At 44.4% G+C, this 22,410-nt stretch overlaps 1 protein-coding gene across 1 annotated transcript; it reads right to left on the bottom strand.

The window, feature by feature from the left end:
- Nucleotides 1-3,403: 3,403 nt before the first annotated feature.
- Nucleotides 3,404-7,034, bottom strand: ATF4 (activating transcription factor 4). The gene is made up of 3 exons (XM_075287009.1): nucleotides 6,765-7,034; nucleotides 5,928-6,227; nucleotides 3,404-4,331 (listed from the first exon to the last, which is right to left on the bottom strand). The coding sequence occupies exons 2-3, from the start codon at nucleotides 6,133-6,135 to the stop codon at nucleotides 3,508-3,510; spliced, it is 1,032 nt and encodes a 343-aa protein (XP_075143110.1). The 5' UTR covers nucleotides 6,136-6,227; nucleotides 6,765-7,034; the 3' UTR covers nucleotides 3,404-3,507.
- Nucleotides 7,035-22,410: the final 15,376 nt, after the last annotated feature.

Genomic DNA, 22,410 nt, shown 5'->3' on the forward strand with positions numbered 1-22,410 from the left:
CACCCATTCAAGTGAATGGGAGCTGGTTTTTACGCGCTCATTCTGAACGACTTTTACGTTCATAATAGGCTCCCCGGCTTGTCTGCAGTGATTTTCTTTTGCAGGCTGCTCTATGCAGCCTGTAAAAGAAATGATGATTTTTTGCAATGTATTGCAATGCATTAGCATTGTAATGCATTGCATTAGTGATCAGACCCCCTGGGGTTCAAGACCCCTAGGGGGTCTAATAAATGCGAACATATAAAAATAAAAAAAAAATAAAAAAATTCAAAAGTATAAAAAATTCAAATCACCCCCCTTTCCCTAGAACATATATAAAAGAAGTTAAATACTGTGAAACACATACATGTTAGGTATCCCTGTGTCCGAAAACGCCCGCTCTACAAATCTATAAAAATAGTTTTCCCGTACGGTAAACGCCATAGCAGGAAAAAGAGTCAAAAGAGCCAAACTGCCATTTTTTCACTGTTTTGTTCTGATAAAAATTTTAATAAAAAGTGATCAAAGCAATAGTAATTCCCTAAAATGGTATAGCTAAAAAGTACACCCACCCCACAAAAAAAGACACCCTATGGATTTTTTTTAAGGGGTTAAAATGTAAATAAAATCATATAAATTTGGTATCCCCAGAATCGTACCGAAACATAGAATACAGATGACATGTCATTTTGGCTGCACAGTGAATGCCGTAAAACCGAAGCCCATAAGAAAGTGACAGAAATGCATTTTTTCTTAAAATCCATCCCATTCTGAATTTTTTTTCCAGCTTCCCAATACATTGTACGGAATAAATTATGGCGGCATCATGAAGAACAATTTGTCATGCAAAGATTAAGACCTCATATGGCTCTGGGAGTGGAGAAATAAAAAAGTTATGGGGTTTCGAAGAAGGGGAGTCAAAAACGAAAATCGAAATATGACGTTGGCGGGAAGGGGTTAAACGGTCCTTTTTACACATGTGGTCAAGGCATGGGTGCCACACACATTACAGCTATATTCCAGACCACACCTGAACATGCCATTGTCCCAAGTGCCAAGTATTGGTAGAGCGCAGCAATTACTCTTAAAAACTCAGAGGTACGCAAAATACTTCTATGATGGCTAAGGAGCAAAGTTCACTTATACTGTGGATTGTAAATTCATCTGAGCAGTGCTCCAACCTAATGTTTCATCTGCAACTGAAACACTATGCACCACTAATGGAACATTAAATAACAAAAAAAAAAAAAAGAAATTCCCACATAGGCCAGGCTCCATTGTCAAGAAGATTTAGGCGTCAACCATCATATTCATGAAATGTGGCCAAGAACAACACTGCCAAACGTGTGTAACCAGCGTTCCATACAAACTCCTCCTTGCTGAGAAGGAATGTTGGATTTGGCCTCAGGCTCTAGCAATCATATGTTTACCATGGAAAACCATCTTTAAGGGTGGGTTCACACCAGCGCCCAATCTCCGTTTTGCAGGTTTCCGTTTCCTGCCCGAGAAACTGGACAGGAGACGGAAACCTGCAGTCACTTTTCAAACTCATTCATCTGAATGGGTTTGGAAAGTGTCCGGCCGTGAGCGTTTTGAGCTCTCCGCGGTGAAATGTTGGTTTTTTTAACCAGACACAAAGTTGGACATGCAGGACTTTGTGTCCGGTTAAAAAAACTGGTTTTGCCGTGGAGAGCACAGAAGGCTCACAGGCGCTCACGGCCTGCCGGGTTTCCATCTTCTGTCAGCAGAAGACGGAAACCTGAAAATGGAGATCGGGCGCAGGTGTGAACCCGCCCTATGGGTCCATTCACATGGAGAAAAATGGTAAGGAATTTGGTGTGGAATTTCAGCACTGAAAAAAAAGCCTCTCTGCTTACTTGCATAGAAATAAAAAGTAGGTTTTTCATCAAAATTAAGTGTCCATTCTACATCCTCGAGCACTGTGCACACAGCTGATCGGCTTCCTTCTCCATTCATTAAACGGTTCTGCTCCTCACTAGAAATGCTTGTCTGCATTAGATACCTCTCAGTCCTCACACGTACAACTCTATGGAGTAAGAAGGGGTTGAGCAGAATTTACCTGCCGCCTGGTTAATTTATTTATTGCCTCATTCTTGTACTAGCAGCCTCTTATCTACAACCTAGATAAAAAGGCAAGTAGCAACAGAGTGTGAGGAGTAGTTCACACGGAGTAAACGCACGCTCATTTTGGCAAAATACATGTGTAAAGAATACACGTGTAAAAATAAGACTCCCATTGACTTCAATTACATTTTACATGTGTATTTTGCCTTTTTTTTTACACGTGTAAAAAAATGTCATTGAAGTCAATGGGAGTCTTATTTTTACACATGTATTTTGCCAAAAGGAGCACGCGTTTACTCTGTGAACAACCTCTAATAGCACCATTTGTGTCTTTTCTACGCCTTCTCTCTTCATTAACTAACATGGAGAAAGTAACTGCCTGAAAAGTGGTGAAGAATAGATATATTACGAAATTTCACATGCCAGTATGTTTCTATACGTAATGGTTTTGGATACAGCCAAGAGAAATCTACAACTGTAAATTACATGCACACAATGAAGAATGTCAATTTACTGTAATGTCAGCCGTTTGCACCAAAAACTGTTGCTTGAGCTTTGCAGCACATTAAAGGGGTTGGCCACTTTCTGACCAATATTGACAAACAAATGTACAATAAAAAGATATACAATTTTCCAATATACTTTCTGTATCCATTCCTCATGGTCATGGTAGATTTCGGCTTGCTGTCATTCATTGTTACTTCTAGACTCATCACATGACCATGGACCGTAAATCACATGACCATGGTCAGACTTTTATCCTCTAGAAGTATCAGAATGAATGACAGCAAGCCGAAATCCAGAAAACTGTGAGGAATTGATATAGAAAGTATATTGGAAAATTGTATATCTTTTTATCGTGCATTTGTTTGTCAATATTGGTCCGAAAGTGGCCAACCCCTTTAAGGCCTCACACACATGCTAATGTACTGTTTTGCATGGCTAGCATTCTGATCCATTCATTTCTATGGACCCACACACGACCAGGCTCCAGTATATGAGGCCCATGACCCTAGGTCAAAACGCTGGACAGTGAATGGGGCCATGGAGGAACATGAATTTCATCCATCTACAGTCTGTGTAAAGTAATCTCAGCCTGGCGACACAGCGCACATCACCTTATTAATGTTTTAGACATGTTCTGAGAATTAACCTACAACAGGTAGGTGTAGCATACCAAAAAGAATGTGTTAGTAAGGGAAGGGGGCAGAGTACTAAACTCTTATAATAGGCCAATTGCCCTTTCACATTGTTAGTATAGTGTACACCTAATACACCATCCCAGTTTAGTGTATGTTTTGGTGAAAGCCTGAAGAATAAAAACAGCACCAAGACATGATACATTTAACTAGAAAATAATTTATTAAAGTAGACATTTGCACAACACTAAAACCACATAACCTATATGTACAACATGCACAACGCTCCCAACCTCCACCCAACTTAGGAACTGTTTGCTCGTTTGCTTTTGGCCTTGCGGACTTCTTCTATTAGGTCTTTTAGATACTGGATCTCTTTTGCTAAAGAATCTGCCTTTTCTTTAAGGATGTCATTTTTTGATTCCAGTTCTCTGCACTCTGAAGATATTGCATCTTGTTCTGCTCTCTTCTTCTGCCGGTAGCGAGTGGCTGCTGTTTTGTTCTGCTCCATTTTCTTCTTTTTCTTGTCTACTTTGGGTTGCCCTACAGTTTTTACCTTTGCCGAGACTTCTCTATCCTTTGAGGGAAGATCATAGGGTTTGGGTCTCTCAGAAACAGGGGATGAGGGGGAGGACTGAACACTACTAGGGTATTCAAGACTAGATGTGGGACTGTGCTGGGGAGATTCCAGATATGATGGGCTCATATATATGCCACTGTCGTTATCTGAGGAATCCTCCTTCTCACACTTTACAGTTTCCAAGGTATATGCAGCTGAGGACCTTTTATCCTCCTCGGCAACATCTACCTCACTGCCTACATCTAAGATAAAGGAATGGTCTGGGCTGGAGACTTCAGACTTTATTGAATTTGGACTCATAGGGGCCACCTGATCTGCCTCCAGTGAAGGTCTAACAAGAGAGATTTTGTCTGGTGTTGGCACGTATTGACCAAACACCACTGGGAGAGGTGGGTCCTCTAGGAGATCACACGAGTCATCCAACGTGGCCATGAGCTCATCTGGAGAGACGGTGGATTCCAGATCTTCCATCCCAAGCAGGGAATCAAAATCAAACTCCTTCAGGTCCATCTTTTCCACCATCCAATCCATGCCGGAGAAGGCATCCCCTGGAAACAAAAGAGATTTCAGTCTCAGTTGAACTTATGGGTTGCGTTTTATTTCACTTTAAGGCTGAAGCTCCACACCAAAGCAGTGTTTTCACAAAGTGGAGGGGACTCTAGGTAATCCCATCCACACATTGCATAAAAATCCAAAAGTGGAAAAGCAGAGTTTTCAAAAACTCACATTGATGAAAATCGCACCATGTCAATTATACCTGCAGAAATGTTGGCGTTTGCCATATAGGTATAATAGGGGCAGTAAGTCCAGAGGAAACCTCAGCAAAATTGCATTTCCACAGTGGTTTTTGCTGAACTTCATTATGTAGGCCTTATCCTAAAGTGGTTGTACCATGATCAACCCCCCAAATACACACTTAAGCATTTTATCTGAGCCCCACAAGAATGGGTTTCCAGGTTGCTCTTTGGACAGATTGTCAGAAACGGTAAAGTACTGTTTTAGGCTAAGTTCAGACGGAGTATTTTGAATTGGAATCTGAGGCTGCGTCAGGTTCCGGTCCAAAATACGGGGTAGCTGCGTCTGAATGCCGACGCAGTACACTGGCATCCAGTCACGGTACTGCAATCCGGATTAGGCCCAAATGAATGGGCCTAGTCAGAAGCGTCTTCAGGCGGATTCGCGAGGCGCAATCTGCCTAAAGAATGAGCACGTCCATTCTTTTTTTTTCCAGGAGCCGGAACAAACGGCTCCTGGAAAAAAAAACTAAAACCTGACCGGCTCCCATTGATTTCAATGGGAGCTGTCTTTTAGGTCAGGATTTTGAGGCAAATATGGCCTCAAAATCCTGACCAAAAAACTTGTTAGGGTCAAATTCTCTATCCAAATGGACAAAGCTTTTTCTTGACACAACCATTTTAAAGAGGACCTTTCACCACCTCTACATATTTAATAGCTGCTCTACCAATTCCAGCACAGTTGCAATTTTCTCTCTAGCCCGGACTGTTCCTGAGCAATCAGTACAGTTAATTTTAGCCCCCAATATACTATTTAGGCTGTGAGCGGTGTCTGACATAAGCACACAAGGTGTGCAGTTCTGACGCTTACTGCCTCATTCACACTCACTGCCTGACATTAGAGTCTTAATAGCACATCAGACACCAAAACTATAGTTTGTTGCTCAGGCATGGAGGAAGCTAAACAGAAAATTCCAACTGTGCCAAAAATCAGTGGAGCTCCATCTATTAACAGATGTAAGACCCTGGTGAAGTAGTGTCATCTTTAAATGACCTCATAATAATAAGTATGTTATAAAATCATGTTTGATATGTCAGTGTAGCAGGAAAATCCTGGCTTTACTAGTAAAGGATTCAATGAATTCCTATATCTTAAAGATTACATCAACATGGAAAAGTCCAATTCTTATGTCTATCAGTGATGTCAGTAGTTTCATGTTTGACCACTGCCACTACATCATCTCTAGCTTTCCCAGTCCATTCATATATCAGCTTTATATTAACATCTAGATAGAAAAGTTCCAAATGGGTATAAAAAAAAAAATCCCCTTTCTGGAATTCTGTCGTCATATAAAGGTCAACCATCACTCATTTGCCTTTCTCATATTCATCTATAACCTTCATCCTTACCCTGGAAACTGCCAAGAGATTCCTCCAGAGGCAGCAGATCGGAGACGCCATTCTTAGCCTTATCGCTGGACAACCCATGCAATGGGAGGTACCCGGGGACCTCGATGCAGTCATCCAAGAGACCCAAACCTTCCTCAGCCGCCAAAAACGACTGGTTGAAGGGGGACAAAAAGTCCCCCAACAACATCTCTTCGCTCAAAAGGCTCATCTTTTTCAGGTACCAGAGCTTTCAGGTAGAAAGTGGATTTTGAGCTTTCTTTCTTGTATACAGCAATGCTGCTGTGGGATACCTTGGGAAGCCTGTGAAAGAGAGAAAAATACATAAACGTAGGTGAGGAGAACCATATTGACCAGCCAGCCCTGTCTCCTCTCCTCAGGCTGACAGCTGCGGCTTCCTCATGCCCATATATGGTAACTTCCCCTACGGCCACTCCCAGCCCACACGAGGACAGAGGCGCTCGGCAGCCATTTCATAGCTCAGCCATCTGCTTGCTCCCGCCGCCATTTTATAATAACACACGCAACATACGAGATGCCGCTCAGCTCTCATCCAGATAATCCATCTTTTTACTATGTGAGCCCCTGCCCCAGACCCCCGGCTCACTAGGCGCGCACAGCCCTCCATATAACCCGCCATCTGCTGTAATGTGAGCCTCCCAGGAGCCTACAGCCGAGCTCCGCAGAGAACAAGCCCGCAGCTGTCTCACTACAGCCCAATTTGGAAGCGACATCCCGAGGGGAAAGCTCACGGGAGACACGAGACACGCTAGTATTCTCAGATAAAGAAAGCCGTCCTAGCTCCCCACACTGACATGACACACACTGCCGAGTACTTACGCCATGATGGTGCAGATGCCTGGTGCTGCCAGCGCCGCTGGGTGCTGCTGCCTTGCACTGGCCTGGGGAGGGGGATGCCGCTGGCCGCTGCTGCCGCTATACAGCCATGGCTGGTGGCTGTGGTCCGCGCTGTTGGAGTGTTACAGGTCGAGCTCGTCACACAGTATACCAAAGGAATTCAACGAAGTTTATGACGGAGGAATGTACCGCGCTACACTATCTACGTCTTCTCCTTCATTACACCTGCAGACTGACGTGGCCGGAGCCGCGATCTTTCGCTATATACGGGCGCAGTGCTAAAAGTCATATCCCTCCGCCGGTATCATAGTGATTGTATTCCTCCGCACTACATTCCTGGAATTAGTGGGCGTGTCCTGCCGCGAGGCTTTATTTATGTCAGCAGCCGGAAGTCTGTTATAAATAGTGAGCGCAGGCCTGTGTGTCATGTATGTATGAATGTATGTATGAATGTATGTTAGTTACATGTGTGGCTGTCTGGGTATAATCTACATATTAAAAAATAAAGTCATTTCACAATAATTCTTAGTAAATTAATCACAAAACAATATTTAGCAGGAATATTCTGTATAAATTGGACTCCGGTTTATGGTTGAGCATCAATCACATAAATACATCACAGGATGAAAATCAAATGCACACCCCCTGCCAAAGAATAGTTGTGTATAAGGCCGGGGCTCCACGGGCCAGAAACGCTGCAGAAAACCGTGGAGTTTTACAGTACAGGCAAAGCGGATGGGATTCAAGCAATGCCCATGCCCTCTGCAGTAAAAACCAGCATGCGGACTCGCCCGATTTCCAAAATCGGAGCGTGAATTTTGGAAATCGCAGAATGTCAATTATATCTACGGAAAAGCTGGTAGTTTCCCCATAAATATAATTGTAACAGAAAGTCCACGGAAGAAAACTGCAAACTTTCTGTCTAAAGTGCTGCGGGAAGAATGGCGATGTGTTGCCATTGCGTTTTTTCCCGCAGAGCTTTATTGCTGTGGGTCATCCTGTGAGGCCTTAGTCTAAGGGCCCCTTCACACGGCATAAGCGCGCCGCTCATTTAGACGCGTATACACGTGTCCGAGCGCGGCGCTTCAAAACAGAGACCATTGATTTTAAAGGGAAGAGTGAGTATATCGGCATATACGCACGCTTCCCATTGAAATCAATGGGTTCTGTTTTCAAGCGCCGCGCTCGGACACGTGTATACGCGTCTAAATGAGTGGTGCGCTTACGCCGTGTGAAGGGGCCCTAACACACAGTTTTGGGCTTTTCCCACTAACAGCCAGGGAGATGCAGGGACTGTCCAAGGGCCCGTTCACATGGAGTAAACGCGCATGTATTTTGGCAAAATACACGTGTAAAAATAAGACTCCCATTGACTTCAGTGACATTTTTTACACATATAAAATGTCATTGAAGTCGAGCGGAGTCTTATTTTTATACATGTATTTTTACCAAAATACATGCGCATTTACTCCATGTGAACGGGCCCAAACACTGCGTTTTTGCTGCGGTGTTTCCACCATGTGTGGCCCCAGTCTGTTTTATTACGAGAGGTTTCAGGCAAATTTATTGTATAAACTATTGTGGTATGGCCAAGTCCACCAGTGACACTACACTGCAGTGACAGACACCAATTCACTTCTCACCATTACATTGGGGTGACATGCAGGCGATGACTGTGACCTTTCATTGTAGTGCCAGGTTTATACAGATGACTAGTAATGACCTGGGATCAGCTCCAGGTTGTAGAAGAAGCCCAGCATGAAGTTTCACTCCTGTACATACACTTTGCCCCACATCTCGCAATGATCATTTTAACAACCTTCCATTTACACAGCCAACCTTTGTCTCCTGACCTAAATAACAAAGCCAAGTGTACCAAATGTGAGGGTCGCACAAAAATCTATTTTTCTTGTCTTTTCAAAAGGTTCAGATTTACACCGATGTTCCTGTTTATTAGACTGTAACTTTTATAATGACAAAAGGGAACACGAGATAAAGCACGGCAAAATGGAAGAACATTGATACAGACACGAGGCCTGACACATACATGGACACACATATAATTCCAACAAAAACATATTGGGGTATGTTCACATGGGATGTACACGCAGTGGATTAGCATTTGCAAACTTGCCACTGACTAGTGTGCTGCATTGTACAGTCTTATCCACATGCTGTACAAAACAATAGCAGTTAGACAATGCAGAGTGACCTGTGGTGCAGGTTGTTTGATAGCATCCAGAGTTTTGCTACAGGTTTTCAGCAGCCGTTTGTGCTGCACAAAAACCCCCCCCCCACCTAATTTCAGTTTTTTTTCCACAGTGGAATTTGGGACTTTTCCGTTGTGGGAAAGCAGAAGACATTCCCAATTTTCACATCCTACGTGTGCTAGCCGTATGTACTCTATTATTAGTGACAGTCACAGGTCGCCTACATTTACCCATTTGGTGGCCATCTTTAGTTAGATGCCATTCTGTCCTTGGAAGAAACACAAATGATACAATAGATAGATAGATAGATAGATAGATGATAGATAGATAGATAGATAGATAGATAGATAGATAGATAGATAGATAGATAGATAGATTAGATAGATTAGATAGATAGATAGATAGATAGATAGATAGATAGATAGATAGATAGATAGATAGATATGTTTAGTTACAGACATAAACACTGTTACCAAGCACTGTGCAGAGATCGGGATGTCCCAACGTCCCATTGCAGCAGTTCAGGTAAGGATTTGGGTCGGATTATCAGGGGGAATCTGTGAAAGACATAAACAGACACCGGTTAGGAGTATAATGGGTGAGTACTGAAGGGTCACCTGGAACAGAGGCACACACTCTTAGGTTAAGGCTCCATTTTTCTGTTGCAGATTTTTTTTTTTTTTTTTTTGAGCCAAAGTCAAGAGTGGCTTGAAAAGGAATAGGAAATATATAGGAAACTCTTAAACTTCTCTCTTATACCAAATCCACTCCTGGCTTTGGGTAAAAAAAAACAAAAAAAACAAAACATCAAAACCTTCAACAAATATAAGCAGCTTTTTCCCAATATGGGGGTCAGTTTTAGGTTTTGGAGCTAATAAACAAAAGTTGTGCTGTAACTATGCATGAGGCTACTATAAAATGTTCTACAGTGCTCCCAGCTTTAGGGTGTGTTCACACAGCAATTTCTAAAATGTATTCTAAACACTTTTGTTATGCGCTGAAATACACAACAAAGACACCTAGAGACAGTTTCCCATTGATCTAAATGGGAGATAAGCATCACTGTTCATACAACTGAAAAGACCCTGAGCCGGTACAGACTGAGCACCCACAGCCTGGAGACGGGGCGACACAGGCAGACGTACAAGCCACGGGAGAACAGACTGTGCCAGCACTGTGACCAGGGGGCCCTAGAAGACGAGACCCACTTCCTGCTACACTGCACCAAATACTCAGCTGTGAGGGCCGTCTACTTCCAAAGACTCTCTGCCCACATCCCAGGCATCATATCTGCAGACAAGAAGAGAAAACTCTACATCCTGCTGGGAGAAGAGGAGTCCACTGTGGAGATCGCTGCCCAATATGTGTCCACCTACCACCAACTGAGGGGAGGATGGAACCCTATGGCCTCTTATACCCCCTAATCACCCCCAGACATTTCTGCCCCCCCCCCCCAATTACCCATTCACCACCAGACATTTCTGCTCCCCCCCCCCAATTACCCATTCACCCCCAGATATTTCTGCCCCCCCCCCCAATTACCCACTCCCAACGCCCTGCCCGCTATACCAACCATTCCCTCTGGCACCAATAAAGCTCTCCCGACTTGCATTAATCTGATTGGATGATGAGAAGAGGAAATTCTACATCCTACTGGGAGAAGAGGAGTCCACTGTGGAGATCACTGCCCAATACGTGTCCACCTGCCACCAACTAACAGAAAGATGAGACCCCGAAGACTATTATACCCCAAATCACCCCCCCCCCCCCCACCCTTTATTTGCTTTGGCAATGCCAAATATCTATTCGGCCGTGCCAATAAAGCTTCTTTGATTGATATTAAAAGTGTTTTATATACCTGAACACTCCAAGTATGCTTGTTTACTATTCAATATGTATATTGCAGGTGTTTATACAGCTGAAAATGCTCCTGCAAAAAAGTAATACACAAAAAACTTCCCTGAGTTCAGACGCCTCCAACAAAGGGCTGCTCTGTGGTGCTATGTATGATACCATATGAATTCACACATGGGGAGGTTCAGCAAGACTGCAGAATCTTACCTCAAAACCCCACTTACATAAGGCCACCAATGATCCCAAGATGATACAGTATAGTCATGCTGTCTTTGGGCTAGTTCACACGTGAACTGCCCGCGCAGGTTTTGACACAGAGAGAGACGCAGCGAGCCGCGTCTCTCTCTTGTCAAAACCCGCCCGCCGCGACCATTGCTGTCGCGGTTTAACCCTCTGCTGTCGGCTCAAATGAATGAGCCGACATAGGAGGGAGCTGCCGGGGGCGGAAGCCGCGCGGCTGAGCCTGCGCGGCTTCCGCCTGAAGAAAGGACATGTCCTTTCTTTTCTCCGCTAGCAGCAGCTCGCCGCTAGCGGAGAACAGAAGCCCGGCGGTCTCCATAGACCACCATTATAAGGGGAGGTTTTGGACGCAAAATCCGCTGTCAAAAACCTCCCCTTATACTCACGTGTGAACTAGCCCTTTGGTAGCGGCATGCAGACAGGGTTTTAATAACAAGTCACCACATTATCAACTTGTTCTTGGAATTTCTACATTATACCCTAAAAATCAGATGAGAAGATCGTACACGACAGTGAGCATCGGCCATGTGATGGACATTTTGTAAAACACAGAGGAAGTTTATCAGCCCATGTACGCCAGGTTTTTTTTACATAGATGTAGGGTGTAATTGTGACACATCTTTGGCTCTGTCTTGCCCCAAACATCCACCACATAATTCATTATTTCCCTTGCTCACCACCTTTAGCAAATGTTATAAGGGTAGAGAGCAAGGTGGGCTGGGGAGACCTCTACCCCACAAATTTATTATAACTTACCCCCCAAAAAGAATAATAAGTTACATAGAAAAGCTGTGCAAGTTCCTAACTAACACATATAACACACCATTCTAGTGCACCTAATTTATTAAGAAGTTGGAGCTCCTTAACAATACAGGTGCACCTTGCGTCAGTCAGGGACTTTTTTTTTTTTTTTAAGGCTGGTGTAGTAATACTAGTCTTAACAAATCCATCACAAACAAATCACGTCTGGTTTCTTAAAGAGGACCTCTCACCATCTCCAACAAGTCCCCTTGTTTATATCAATTAACCCCTTAAGGACCAGGCCATTTTTTGGTTTCGCATTTTCGTTTTTCCCTCCTCACATTTCAAGAGCCATAACTTTTTCATTTTTCAGTTCACAGAGTCACATGATGGCTTATTGTTTGCGGGACAAATTGTACTTTGTAATGGCATCATTCAATATGCTGTGCAATGTACTGGGAAGCTGGAAAAAAATTCAGAATGAGGTGCAATTGGAGAAAAAATGCATTTGCGCCATTTTCTTATGGGTTTAATTTTTACAGCGTTCACTGTTTGGTACAAATGACATGTTACCTGTGTTCTACGTGTCAGTACGAACGCAGTGATACCAAATTTATATAGTATTTGAAATGTTTTGATACTTTTAAAAAAATGATAAACTTTGCAAAATAGAAAAAAAATTTTGTGTCATCATGTTCTAACACCTGTAACTTTTTCATATTTCCATGTATGGAGCTGGTTGTGGTGTCTTTTTATGCGGGACAAGATGACGTTTCTATTGATACCATTTGGGGAAAGATCTGATGGTTTGATCACTTTTTATTCAATTTTTTATAGGAGGCAAAGTGTTGAAAAAAACGCTTTTTGGCTGTTTTTATTTTTTTTGCCGCTACGCCGTTCGCAGTACGGGATAAATGTTTTAATATTCTAATAGTTCGGGCATTTTGGAGCGCGGGGATACCTAATATGTTTATGTTTAATGTTCTTTAATTACTTTTATAGCTAATCTAGGGAAAGGGGGGTGATTTGAACTTTTATATTTTTTTTATTTTTTTAATACTTTTAAAAACTTTTTTTTTTCTTCTGTTACATTTATGATCAGACCCCTTAGGTACCTTGAAACCTAGGGGGTCTGATCGCTCATACTATTCACTGCAATACTACAGTACTGCAGTGAATAGCAGAATCCCAGCACTTCTATTAGACGATGCCTCTGGCATCGTCTAATAGATCTCATGCAGAGACAAGCCTGGAAGCCTTCAATAGGCTTCCGGCTGTCATAGCAACCGATCACCGCCCTCATGTGACGTTCAGGAGGGCGGCGATCGGGGAAACATGGCGGCGCCCATGCCGCCTGCGCTGTTTACACGCTGCGGTCGCGTTTGACCGCAGTGTGTAAAGGGTTAACAGCAGCGATCGGCTCGGGCACCGACCGCTGCTGTTATTGGCAGGTCCTGGCTGTATTATACAGCCGGCATCTGCCGTGTATGGAGCGAGCTCAGCGTGTGAGCTCGCTCCATACATCCCCATGCGACCCATGACGTACAGTTACGTCAAGGGTCGCTAAGGGGTGAGTCGCTGCTCCACTGATTTTATTGTAGTTGGAATTTTCTCTCTAGCCCCCACTGTTCCTGAGCAAATACTGCTGTTACTTTTGGTGCCTGATATACTATTTAGGCTCTCTACTGTCAGGCTAAGTTCACACATAGCTTTTTGATCAGGATTTTGAGGCCATATCCGCCTCAAAATTCTGACCAAAAAGTCGCCTCCCATTGAAATCAATGGGAGCCGCTCAGGTCTATTTTCAAGGAGCTGTTTCTTCCAGCTCCTGGAAAAAAAGAAGCGAGATGCTCGTTCTTCAGGCCGTTTTGTCTCAAGATTTGGCCAGAAGACACTCCCTCCTCCGGACTAGGCCCCTTCATTGGGCCTAATCCGGAGTGGAGTGCGTGGCTAGATGCCGATGTAGTGCACCGGCTTTCAGTCGCAGCTACCTGGCTTCTGGTCCAGAACCTGAGGCGTCTTCCATCTCAGGTTCCGGACCAATAAACTCTGTCTGAACTTACACTTCAGGAGGGCGGTGTCAGGCTGGAACAGACAAGGGGTGTGATTCTGAACTCTGACACTAGCTGCCTCTGATTGGAGCTCTGAATCACAATCCCCTGCCTCACATTACAGAGTTTAGGCAGCACACCAGACATCAAAACTACCTGTGCTTGTTGCACAGAATCGGTAAGAGCTAGAGAGAAAACTCCAACTGTGCTGGAATCAGTGGGCGACTATTCACAAATATGAAAAATTAGAAATGGTGGAAGTGGTGAAAGGTCCTCTATAATAGTTTATTTTAACAGAATGTCAAAAATAGTCTTATTTTCCATTGTTCGAGATCTGTCAACACTCAAGTCTATGAGGGATCCGTGAAAACAGGCGTCCCGTGGATGCAAAATGGTTATTGCAACCATTTTTCACTGCATGAAATTTTAGCTTACCCTATAGTCACATCACACTTTTTTTTTTTTTAACCTTGTTACACAGCCGCATTAACTCCACTGCATGTGAATATAGGCTATAAGTGATTCAAGAAAACCAGTGCTCCTTGAATGCAAGACAAATGTGAATAATGTACATACACCTTGGTCTTGTGACTGTAGGCTCAGGTGCTTACGGCGCCCTGTCAAACATCATTGTTTATATATGGAGACAGAGTTTCTAGATGTAGTGAGCAGCCATAGAATATTTACTATGAATATATTTACATTGCATGGTGGAATCAGTTTCCCTTTATATTTCTGAGGCAGGTAAAAAAAAAACAAAAAAAAAACCAAACATATAATTCAAGTATTTTATAATAGGGTTTCTAACATGCAATTCAGTGTATTTTTTCAATAGAAAAGGCTTTGGGAAAATGTCAAAACAAAAAAATGCCATACATAGACCAGACTGAGAAAACACATAAAAAACACAACAAAATAAAAACAAAACGGTTTGTATAGAATTTCATAATTATACATCGCCTAAATGTGTTTTAGTTAGAAAATAAATAGTTTCTTGGAAGAAAAACTCAGCATTTCCAGAAAACGTCTTCAACTATCACGTAAAAGCCCAGAATGTCGCCATGTTATATTTATGTAATATTACAGCTCCTGGAATATGAAGTAACCAGCCCAGTCACTGCCCTCTCGCTTCCCTCTTTAGTAACAGTTTAACTTAAGAGGAACCATAAAGAAGAAGTCCTGCCCTAGGCCCCGCCATAGCGCTCACTACAAAGGCTTGCTCACATCCTAGTAACAGCCGTAGCGGCCGCGTGTATTATGAGAAAGCACGCGGCTCTGACGTCAGGCGGGAAAAATAACCGTGAACAAAGCGAGCGCCCGGCCTTTAGTTCTCCAGATCAGGCGCCGAGCGCGTGGACACTTGCAGGTGATTGGTTGGCAAGGACGGCGCCCAGAACATTGCTGCTCTGTGATTGGCTAGAGTCTGGTGAGCCTCCGTGATCACGCAGAGCGCACACAGCACAAAGGCGCGTCCTGTATTCGCTACAGCTGAGGGGGGAGGGGAATGTTTGGCTGTGAGGAAATTCCTGTCGGGCCGGCTCAGCTGTGCAGTGTCTGTGCTGAGAGACCTCATGAATCATAACACACACACAAGCCATGTATAATCTTCATGTACAGCTTGGAAACATATTATTAAATAGACTTAGCTTCAGCGTTTCATAAATAGACTCCAGGGCGACTTCAAGTGTAATAAAAGAACAGTTTATGTTAGTCAATGCAGGGGGTGGAGAAAAAATAAAATACACTTTTGTTTTCTTCAAAGAGATAGGGTTCAGTCACTTCAACGAGGCCCAGCTTCAATACCAGCAGCCCATGGACCAGGGTAGTCTAGGAGGGATGGGAGAAGTATGTGTATAAGGGACTGTTACATCACAGATGTGTTTCGGGGCATACTGCACTTATGTCATCTCCAAGAAACAGATCCGTTTGTATGGGCGCCTTCACACGATGTAATGCTCTGCTCATTATGTCCATTTTACATGTGTAAAAATACACGTGTAAAATGTAGTAAGCCATTGAGTGTAATGGCTTACACGCAAAAATACACGCGTAAGACATTGCACTCAATGGCTTACTACATTTTACACGTGTATTTTTACACGTGTAAAATGGACAAAATGAGCAGTGTGAAGGCGCCCTAATTACATGGGCTTTCTCTGCCTAGAAAATCCACATCATATATCCTCCCCCTGTAGTCTTCCCAGAATGAACACAATCTGGAGCCCTGGATTCAGCATCATAATTAAGATTGTCATTAAGATAAGGCTTGGTTCACACTCTGCTGCAGATTCCCTTAAGACTGAAGCCCCACATTACAAACCTGGAGTTTTACAGTCCCTGCAAAGTGGCAAATGAAATCCCATCCACGCATTGCAGAAAAATGCCCAAAGCAGAAATGCTGCAATTTCCAAAACCGTTATGTCTTGGGATATTGCAGCATGTCACTTATACCTACAGACACACTGGTGGTTTCCGTTTATGTGTAATTGAAGCAGAAAGTCTGTAGAGGAAAACTCTGCGGTCGTTCTGTGAAAAGCGTTGCGGGAAAAGCCATGATGCGTTTCTGCTGTAGTTTTTTCCATAGCTGTCTTAATTGCAGCCCGCTATGTGGGGCCATAGCCTAAAATTGGCACATAGAAATATCCTGTACAGAGGACTTTTCTCTCCATTTATTTTACTATAAAACCAGTGAAAACCTGGTCTGACTCCATTATAGTTTATGGGGTCCTCAGGCTTTTAGCAGTAGGTTCTCCATTTTTTCAGTCTCCTTGCAGACCTGAAAGACGGAGAGATGAATGCTAGCGTGAACTTACAGGACAGTAATCTTGAGGTGAGGAAAAGACCCTCAACATCATAGTTTACATCACAGTGAATCCAGGTCTGCACACAGTGTTCAGTCTGGGAAATTAACAAAGCACAAAAGACTCATGTCTGTGAGGGAGCCATGAAATAGGATTCCCCTTGGGTGTGTCTTTTGTTGTGAGTGCAGGGCACTATCGTGTGATTGTAACATTATTCTAGTAATATAACCGCATTACTGACTGACCGCTGGGGATCATGTGGCTGAAGGTCATGGTTTCCTATTTTATTGATAAGAATGGAATGCAAAAAAATGAATCATCCTTGCAATGTAGTATTATCATTTACTATAATCTGCTTCTGTTTGTAGCATAATATGAACACATTGTTCTAGGTATGGTAATAACACTAGTAGCCAAAATAGTATCAGATGTCATAGCACTAGGTATATCCCTTCTCTACGATATCTCTCTCTTCTGCTTAGTGACAGACATGCTTGTGACCTTAACCAGTGTAAGAGAATACAATGGTACAACAAAATTCATATGTAATTGCAAAGCAACAAACAGATTCTGACATGGTAATGTCTTTTATGGTAATTTTTCATTGTGGAAAAAGAAAAAACCCAAGGAATTGTACTTACAAACTGTCCTCATTAAAAATCCAGTTCACATTCTTGATAGCCCCCCTTCTTGATGAGCTATATTTTGGTGTGGATTCCTCCCTCAGCAAGTACATATAATACCTGTTTCATGTTGTTAATCTCCATGATACAATGTATGAGGATTAAAGAGGACCTTTCATGGTTTGGGGCACGGGCAGTTCTATATACTGCTGGAAAGCCGACAGTACGCTGAATTCAGCGCACTATCGGCTTTCCCGATCTGTGCCCTGGGTAAAGAGCTTTCGTGCCGATACCGTAGCTCTTTACAGTCAGAAGGGCGTTCCTGACAGTCTCTGGAGCAGTGCCTATCGCGCTATACAGTGTGAGCGGGGAGGAACGCACCCTCCCTCTGCTCACAGTGCTCGTCCATAGACGAGTATTATCAGGAGGGGAGGGGGCGTTCCTCACCGCTCACACAGCACAGCGCGATAGGCGCTGCTGTGAAGAAGGACGTACCTGACTGACTGTCAGGAACGCCCTTCTGACTGTAACGAGCTACGGTACCAGGACTGATAGCTCTTGATGAATTCAGCGCACTGTCAGCTTTCCAGCAGTATATAGAACTGCCTGTGCCCCGGACCGTAAAAGGTCCTCTTTAAGCCTGTGAGGCTCTATATATCTCAGTTGGGATTCACACCAGGGCTCAGTTTCCATTCAGGGAATCCATCCCCAGTCCGCTTGAAAAATTCAGAGAGAAAAGTCTCCACATTTTTCAGATGGAAACCCCGTGGCCCCATTATAGTCTTTCTAAGCAGATTTGGTTTCCGTTTTTTGGGTCACAGGTATGAACCTAGTGTCAGTCTAATACAGTTTACTACATATGTCAGGGAATTCTCACAACTGATATGCCTAATATATGGATCCAACATATTTTACTGCAGTTATCTATATGGGAAAGTATAGACGTGTCTGTCACGGAGCAAAGGTATACGTCTTCCTCCGGATGGTCTTTTGAATCAACACGGACGCAAGAGGTCGGGAGACAACAGCAATTTATTGTAATCCACAAAGTTAGTAGCCGGCAGCGGTCACATCAACCGTAATAACAATAAGTCCACAGAAGTCACAATCCAATGATAACTTTGGTTCCTTGGTCCTGTAACTATATCCTGGCTCTCTGCAGAGCTGTGCACAGGCCGGCTAACACATACTAACTCCAGCTACAACTATATACTAAAACTGTTACACCTATATCTGTGGGTGGGAAGGGCTGAGTCACAGATCCTTCCCCCCTCACCTATACCAAGGAGAGCAGACTCCCTGTCTACTATGGACAATGCACCATCCAACATCTTCTTGGAGACACTGATCAGATTATCTCCACCCATTGTCCTCACTGGTCCTCACTAGTTAGAGGTATTTGCATACAATGTGCTAACACACTAGACCCCAATCAGCCAACTACACACTGATGTTTACAACAGGTTAGAGAATACATTCCACATGAAATATATATTACACATTGCCTATTGCCGGACTCTAACCATCCCGTGACAACCCCTCCCCCTCTCAAAACATGTGCATGACACAATTGGCCTACACAGGTAAATTGGGGAATGCACATCAGTCTCTATAGCTCATATGTCCTCCTGCCGGGATAACCCATCTGCGTTCTGGTGTTGGTTCCCTCGGCGGTACTGAATGGTAAAGTTGTAGGTTTGAAGGGCTGGCATCTGGCAGAAAATCCGGTCGATCCATGTTGGCGTCTCTCTGAGCTTGGCTTCGGGTCACTGCTCCCACAAAGTGGCACTGTAGATTTCCAACATCGTTGCCTAACAGAACATCGGCCGGCAGCCCGCTCATCACACCAATTGTGCATCGTTTTGGTCCATAACCATAGTCGAGTTCCACGGTAGCTTTAGGAATACGTCTTTGAGTACCCCCTGCCAACTTGATAGAAATGCCAGGGCCCTCCTCTAGGGCCTCGGGTCGCACAACTCGGGGGTCCGCTACCGTTAGGAAAGCTCCCGAGTCCCGGAATCCAACAACTGTTCGGCCATCCAGTAGGACCTCCTGCAAGTGCTTCCTCTGAAGGTTTGCGGGATGTGTGGCGGAAGGCTGAATCCCATAGACCCCTGGAGGTGGAACAGATGGGTCATTCATGGAGTCATCTGGAAATGGGGCCAAACTTTCTGTCCTAGGGGTGGTTCCCAGGTAGTGAATAGGCCGGGATGCCACGGTGGCCCGTGCCCCCATGTTAGCAGGGCAACTAGCTTGCAAATGTCCAGGCCGCCCGCACCCAAAACATCTGCGCTCTAGCATTCTTCCAGTGGGTCGTTGTCTAGGGACAGGGTTGTTCATAGCTGGAGGCCGATGGGCTGGGGCAGGGGTAGAGGGGGAATTGTAATCCTGAGGCCGGACACGAAAGGTGGGTGGCTGGCTGAAGGGTGTCTGGCGGACTGTAGTAGTTTTCCGCTCCTCTGCAAACAACCTCTTCCACTGCGGCTTGATGGTCAGGCCCTCATCTGCAAGAGAAGCAGCTTGCTCAACTGTGGCTGGGTTCCGTTCCAGCACCCACTCACGGATCTCAGCGGGGCACTGGGAAAAGAACTGTTCCTTAAGTATGACTTGGAGGATCTTATCGACTGTGACAGCCTCCTCTCCTTCTAGCCAGCGCTTGCATGCTTGCTTCAACTTGTGGGCGAACATGTGGAAGGAGCTTCCCCCATTGTAAGACAAAGAGCGGAACTGAACTCGGTAGGTCTCTGGAGTGACTGCATAATACTTCTGTACCGCTCTTTTAATGGCCTCATAGTCCCGCTGATCACTAGGGTCCATAGCTCTGAGAGCTTCCGCAGCCCCATCTCGTAGGTGCCCCACCAGATACCGGACCCAATCCTTCTCTGGGACTTCCATCAGGTGGCACTGGTGTTCGAAGTCCTGAAAATATCCATCAACATCCCCAGCCGCTTCATCAAAGGTCTTGAAGTGTTTATGGGAGACATATGGTGGTTCTCTCACTGTTGGGCTGGGGGTCGGCGTTTGATTATAATTCCTCGTAGTTATCTCAGCCATTCGCCTTTCATGCGCCATTCTTTCCTTTTCATGCGCCATTCTCTGTTCCTCCTTCTCCGTTTCCTGAGCCCTCTGTAATGCTCTACTCCTTTGCTCTGCAGTTGCTCCTAGCCCCAGCACTGCCAATTCCTCCTCATACAAAACAACCCATCTGCTCTTTTGGGTCTGTACCTGCCACTCCCGTATCTCTCCAGTCTCCTGGGGGCAGCCCTCCTCATGGTCGCTTTGCAGGGTCATCTCCTCCAGTGCCTCGATCAGTTGATCTTTCGTTCTTCCCTGGTAACTCAGGTTTAGTTCCCGGGCCCTTACTTGTAGACTTGCCATAGTCCAGTTCCTGTATTCTGAGGTTGTGGCTCCATTAATCGCTGAGCTGCTGTAGTCCATCTCGCTGTCCGCTGTTGATCCCACCGCTGCCAACCAGTTGTCACGGAGCAAAGGTATACGTCTTCCTCCGGATGGTCTTTTGAATCAACACGGACGCAAGAGGTCGGGAGACAACAGCAATTTATTGTAATCCACAAAGTTAGTAGCCGGCAGCGGTCACATCAACCGTAATAACAATAAGTCCACAGAAGTCACAATCCAATGATAACTTTGGTTCCTTGGTCCTGTAACTATATCCTGGCTCTCTGCAGAGCTGTGCACAGGCCGGCTAACACATACTAACTCCAGCTACAACTATATACTAAAACTGTTACACCTATATCTGTGGGTGGGAAGGGCTGAGTCACAGATCCTTCCCCCCTCACCTATACCAAGGAGAGCAGACTCCCTGTCTACTATGGACAATGCACCATCCAACATCTTCTTGGAGACACTGATCAGATTATCTCCACCCATTGTCCTCACTGGTCCTCACTAGTTAGAGGTATTTGCATACAATGTGCTAACACACTAGACCCCAATCAGCCAACTACACACTGATGTTTACAACAGGTTAGAGAATACATTCCACATGAAATATATATTACACATTGCCTATTGCCGGACTCTAACCATCCCGTGACAGTGTCTATAAAGCAAAAATGGGGATTCCAATGCACAATTTTCCATTAAAAAGTTTGTCAAAAGCGTACATTTTAGGTATATTTTAAGTGGATACAGGCTACTTTAGGGCTGTAGACTATGGGGGGGGGGGGGAGGGGGACAACAGCACTGGTGGTGTCACATGCAACTCAGGCTAAAGTCCAGAAGAGATATGTGGCCTCCACTGCATCGCAAATGGTGGCATGGAGTGAAATGGCGATTATTTTAATTGTTTTTGTTTGGTTTGACTATACTAATGCGGACATCTGGGGAAGTATTATTATTATTGGGACACTATGGGGGAGCATTATTTGTTAGGCACAATTATTCAGGTTAGTTCACATGGTGGAAATGTTTTCTGCCGTGTGGCTTTTTCGCATGGCTAGCCATGACGGTATTTCGATGCAGTGCATCAGCATCCCGCCGCAGCATCCTGCTCTGGATTAGCACCGGATGAATGGGCCTTATCAGGAGGAAGTCTCGAGCCCAGATGCCTCGGCTGACTCAGCTGTGGAATCCACGTGAAGATTGGGCATGGCGCATTTTTTTTCGCCAGCTGAAAAAAATTACTAGTTGAAAAAACTGCTAGTAACTCCCTTTGAAATGAATGGGAGGTGTATTTTGCAGTGTATTCTGCATCAAAATCCACCTGCAAAAACTCTGTATGAACATACCCTTGAGAGTGCTGTGTGACACTGAGTTGGCAGCACAGCAGGCACAGTACAGGGCGCAGCAGCAGGGTGACACTCTATTGTATGGTTGAACAATGCTTGTTGTTAGTGCATCCTCTATTTACACAAGATGGTGTGCCGCTGGCAGACAATTATGTTTATATCAATGGAGAAACAAGTTTAATTGACAATTGTTGGCATTGGGCGAGTGATCGGAAACAACCATGTTCTCCTGATCACTGGCACACGTGAAAGGGCCATGGCCTGGCAACTTCTTTTACATCTGAGAGGTCCTCTTTCTGCGCTGTGATACAATACAATTATTGGTACATATATAATGTAAAATCAAGAAATGTA

The sequence above is a fragment of the Leptodactylus fuscus genome, chromosome 9 (assembly GCF_031893055.1).
Source record: "Leptodactylus fuscus isolate aLepFus1 chromosome 9, aLepFus1.hap2, whole genome shotgun sequence".
Taxonomy (NCBI): Eukaryota; Metazoa; Chordata; class Amphibia; order Anura; family Leptodactylidae; genus Leptodactylus; species Leptodactylus fuscus.

Excerpts from the sequence above, each read along its gene's own strand:
- ATF4 (XM_075287009.1), bottom strand. The coding sequence starts at position 6,135 with ATGAGCCTTTTGAGCGAAGAGATGTTGTTGGGGGACTTTTTGTCCCCC. Across the intron at positions 4,332-5,927 it reads ATCTCTTGGCAGTTTCCAGG|GGGATGCCTTCTCCGGCATG; the intron begins GTAAGGATGAAG and ends TTTTGTTTCCAG.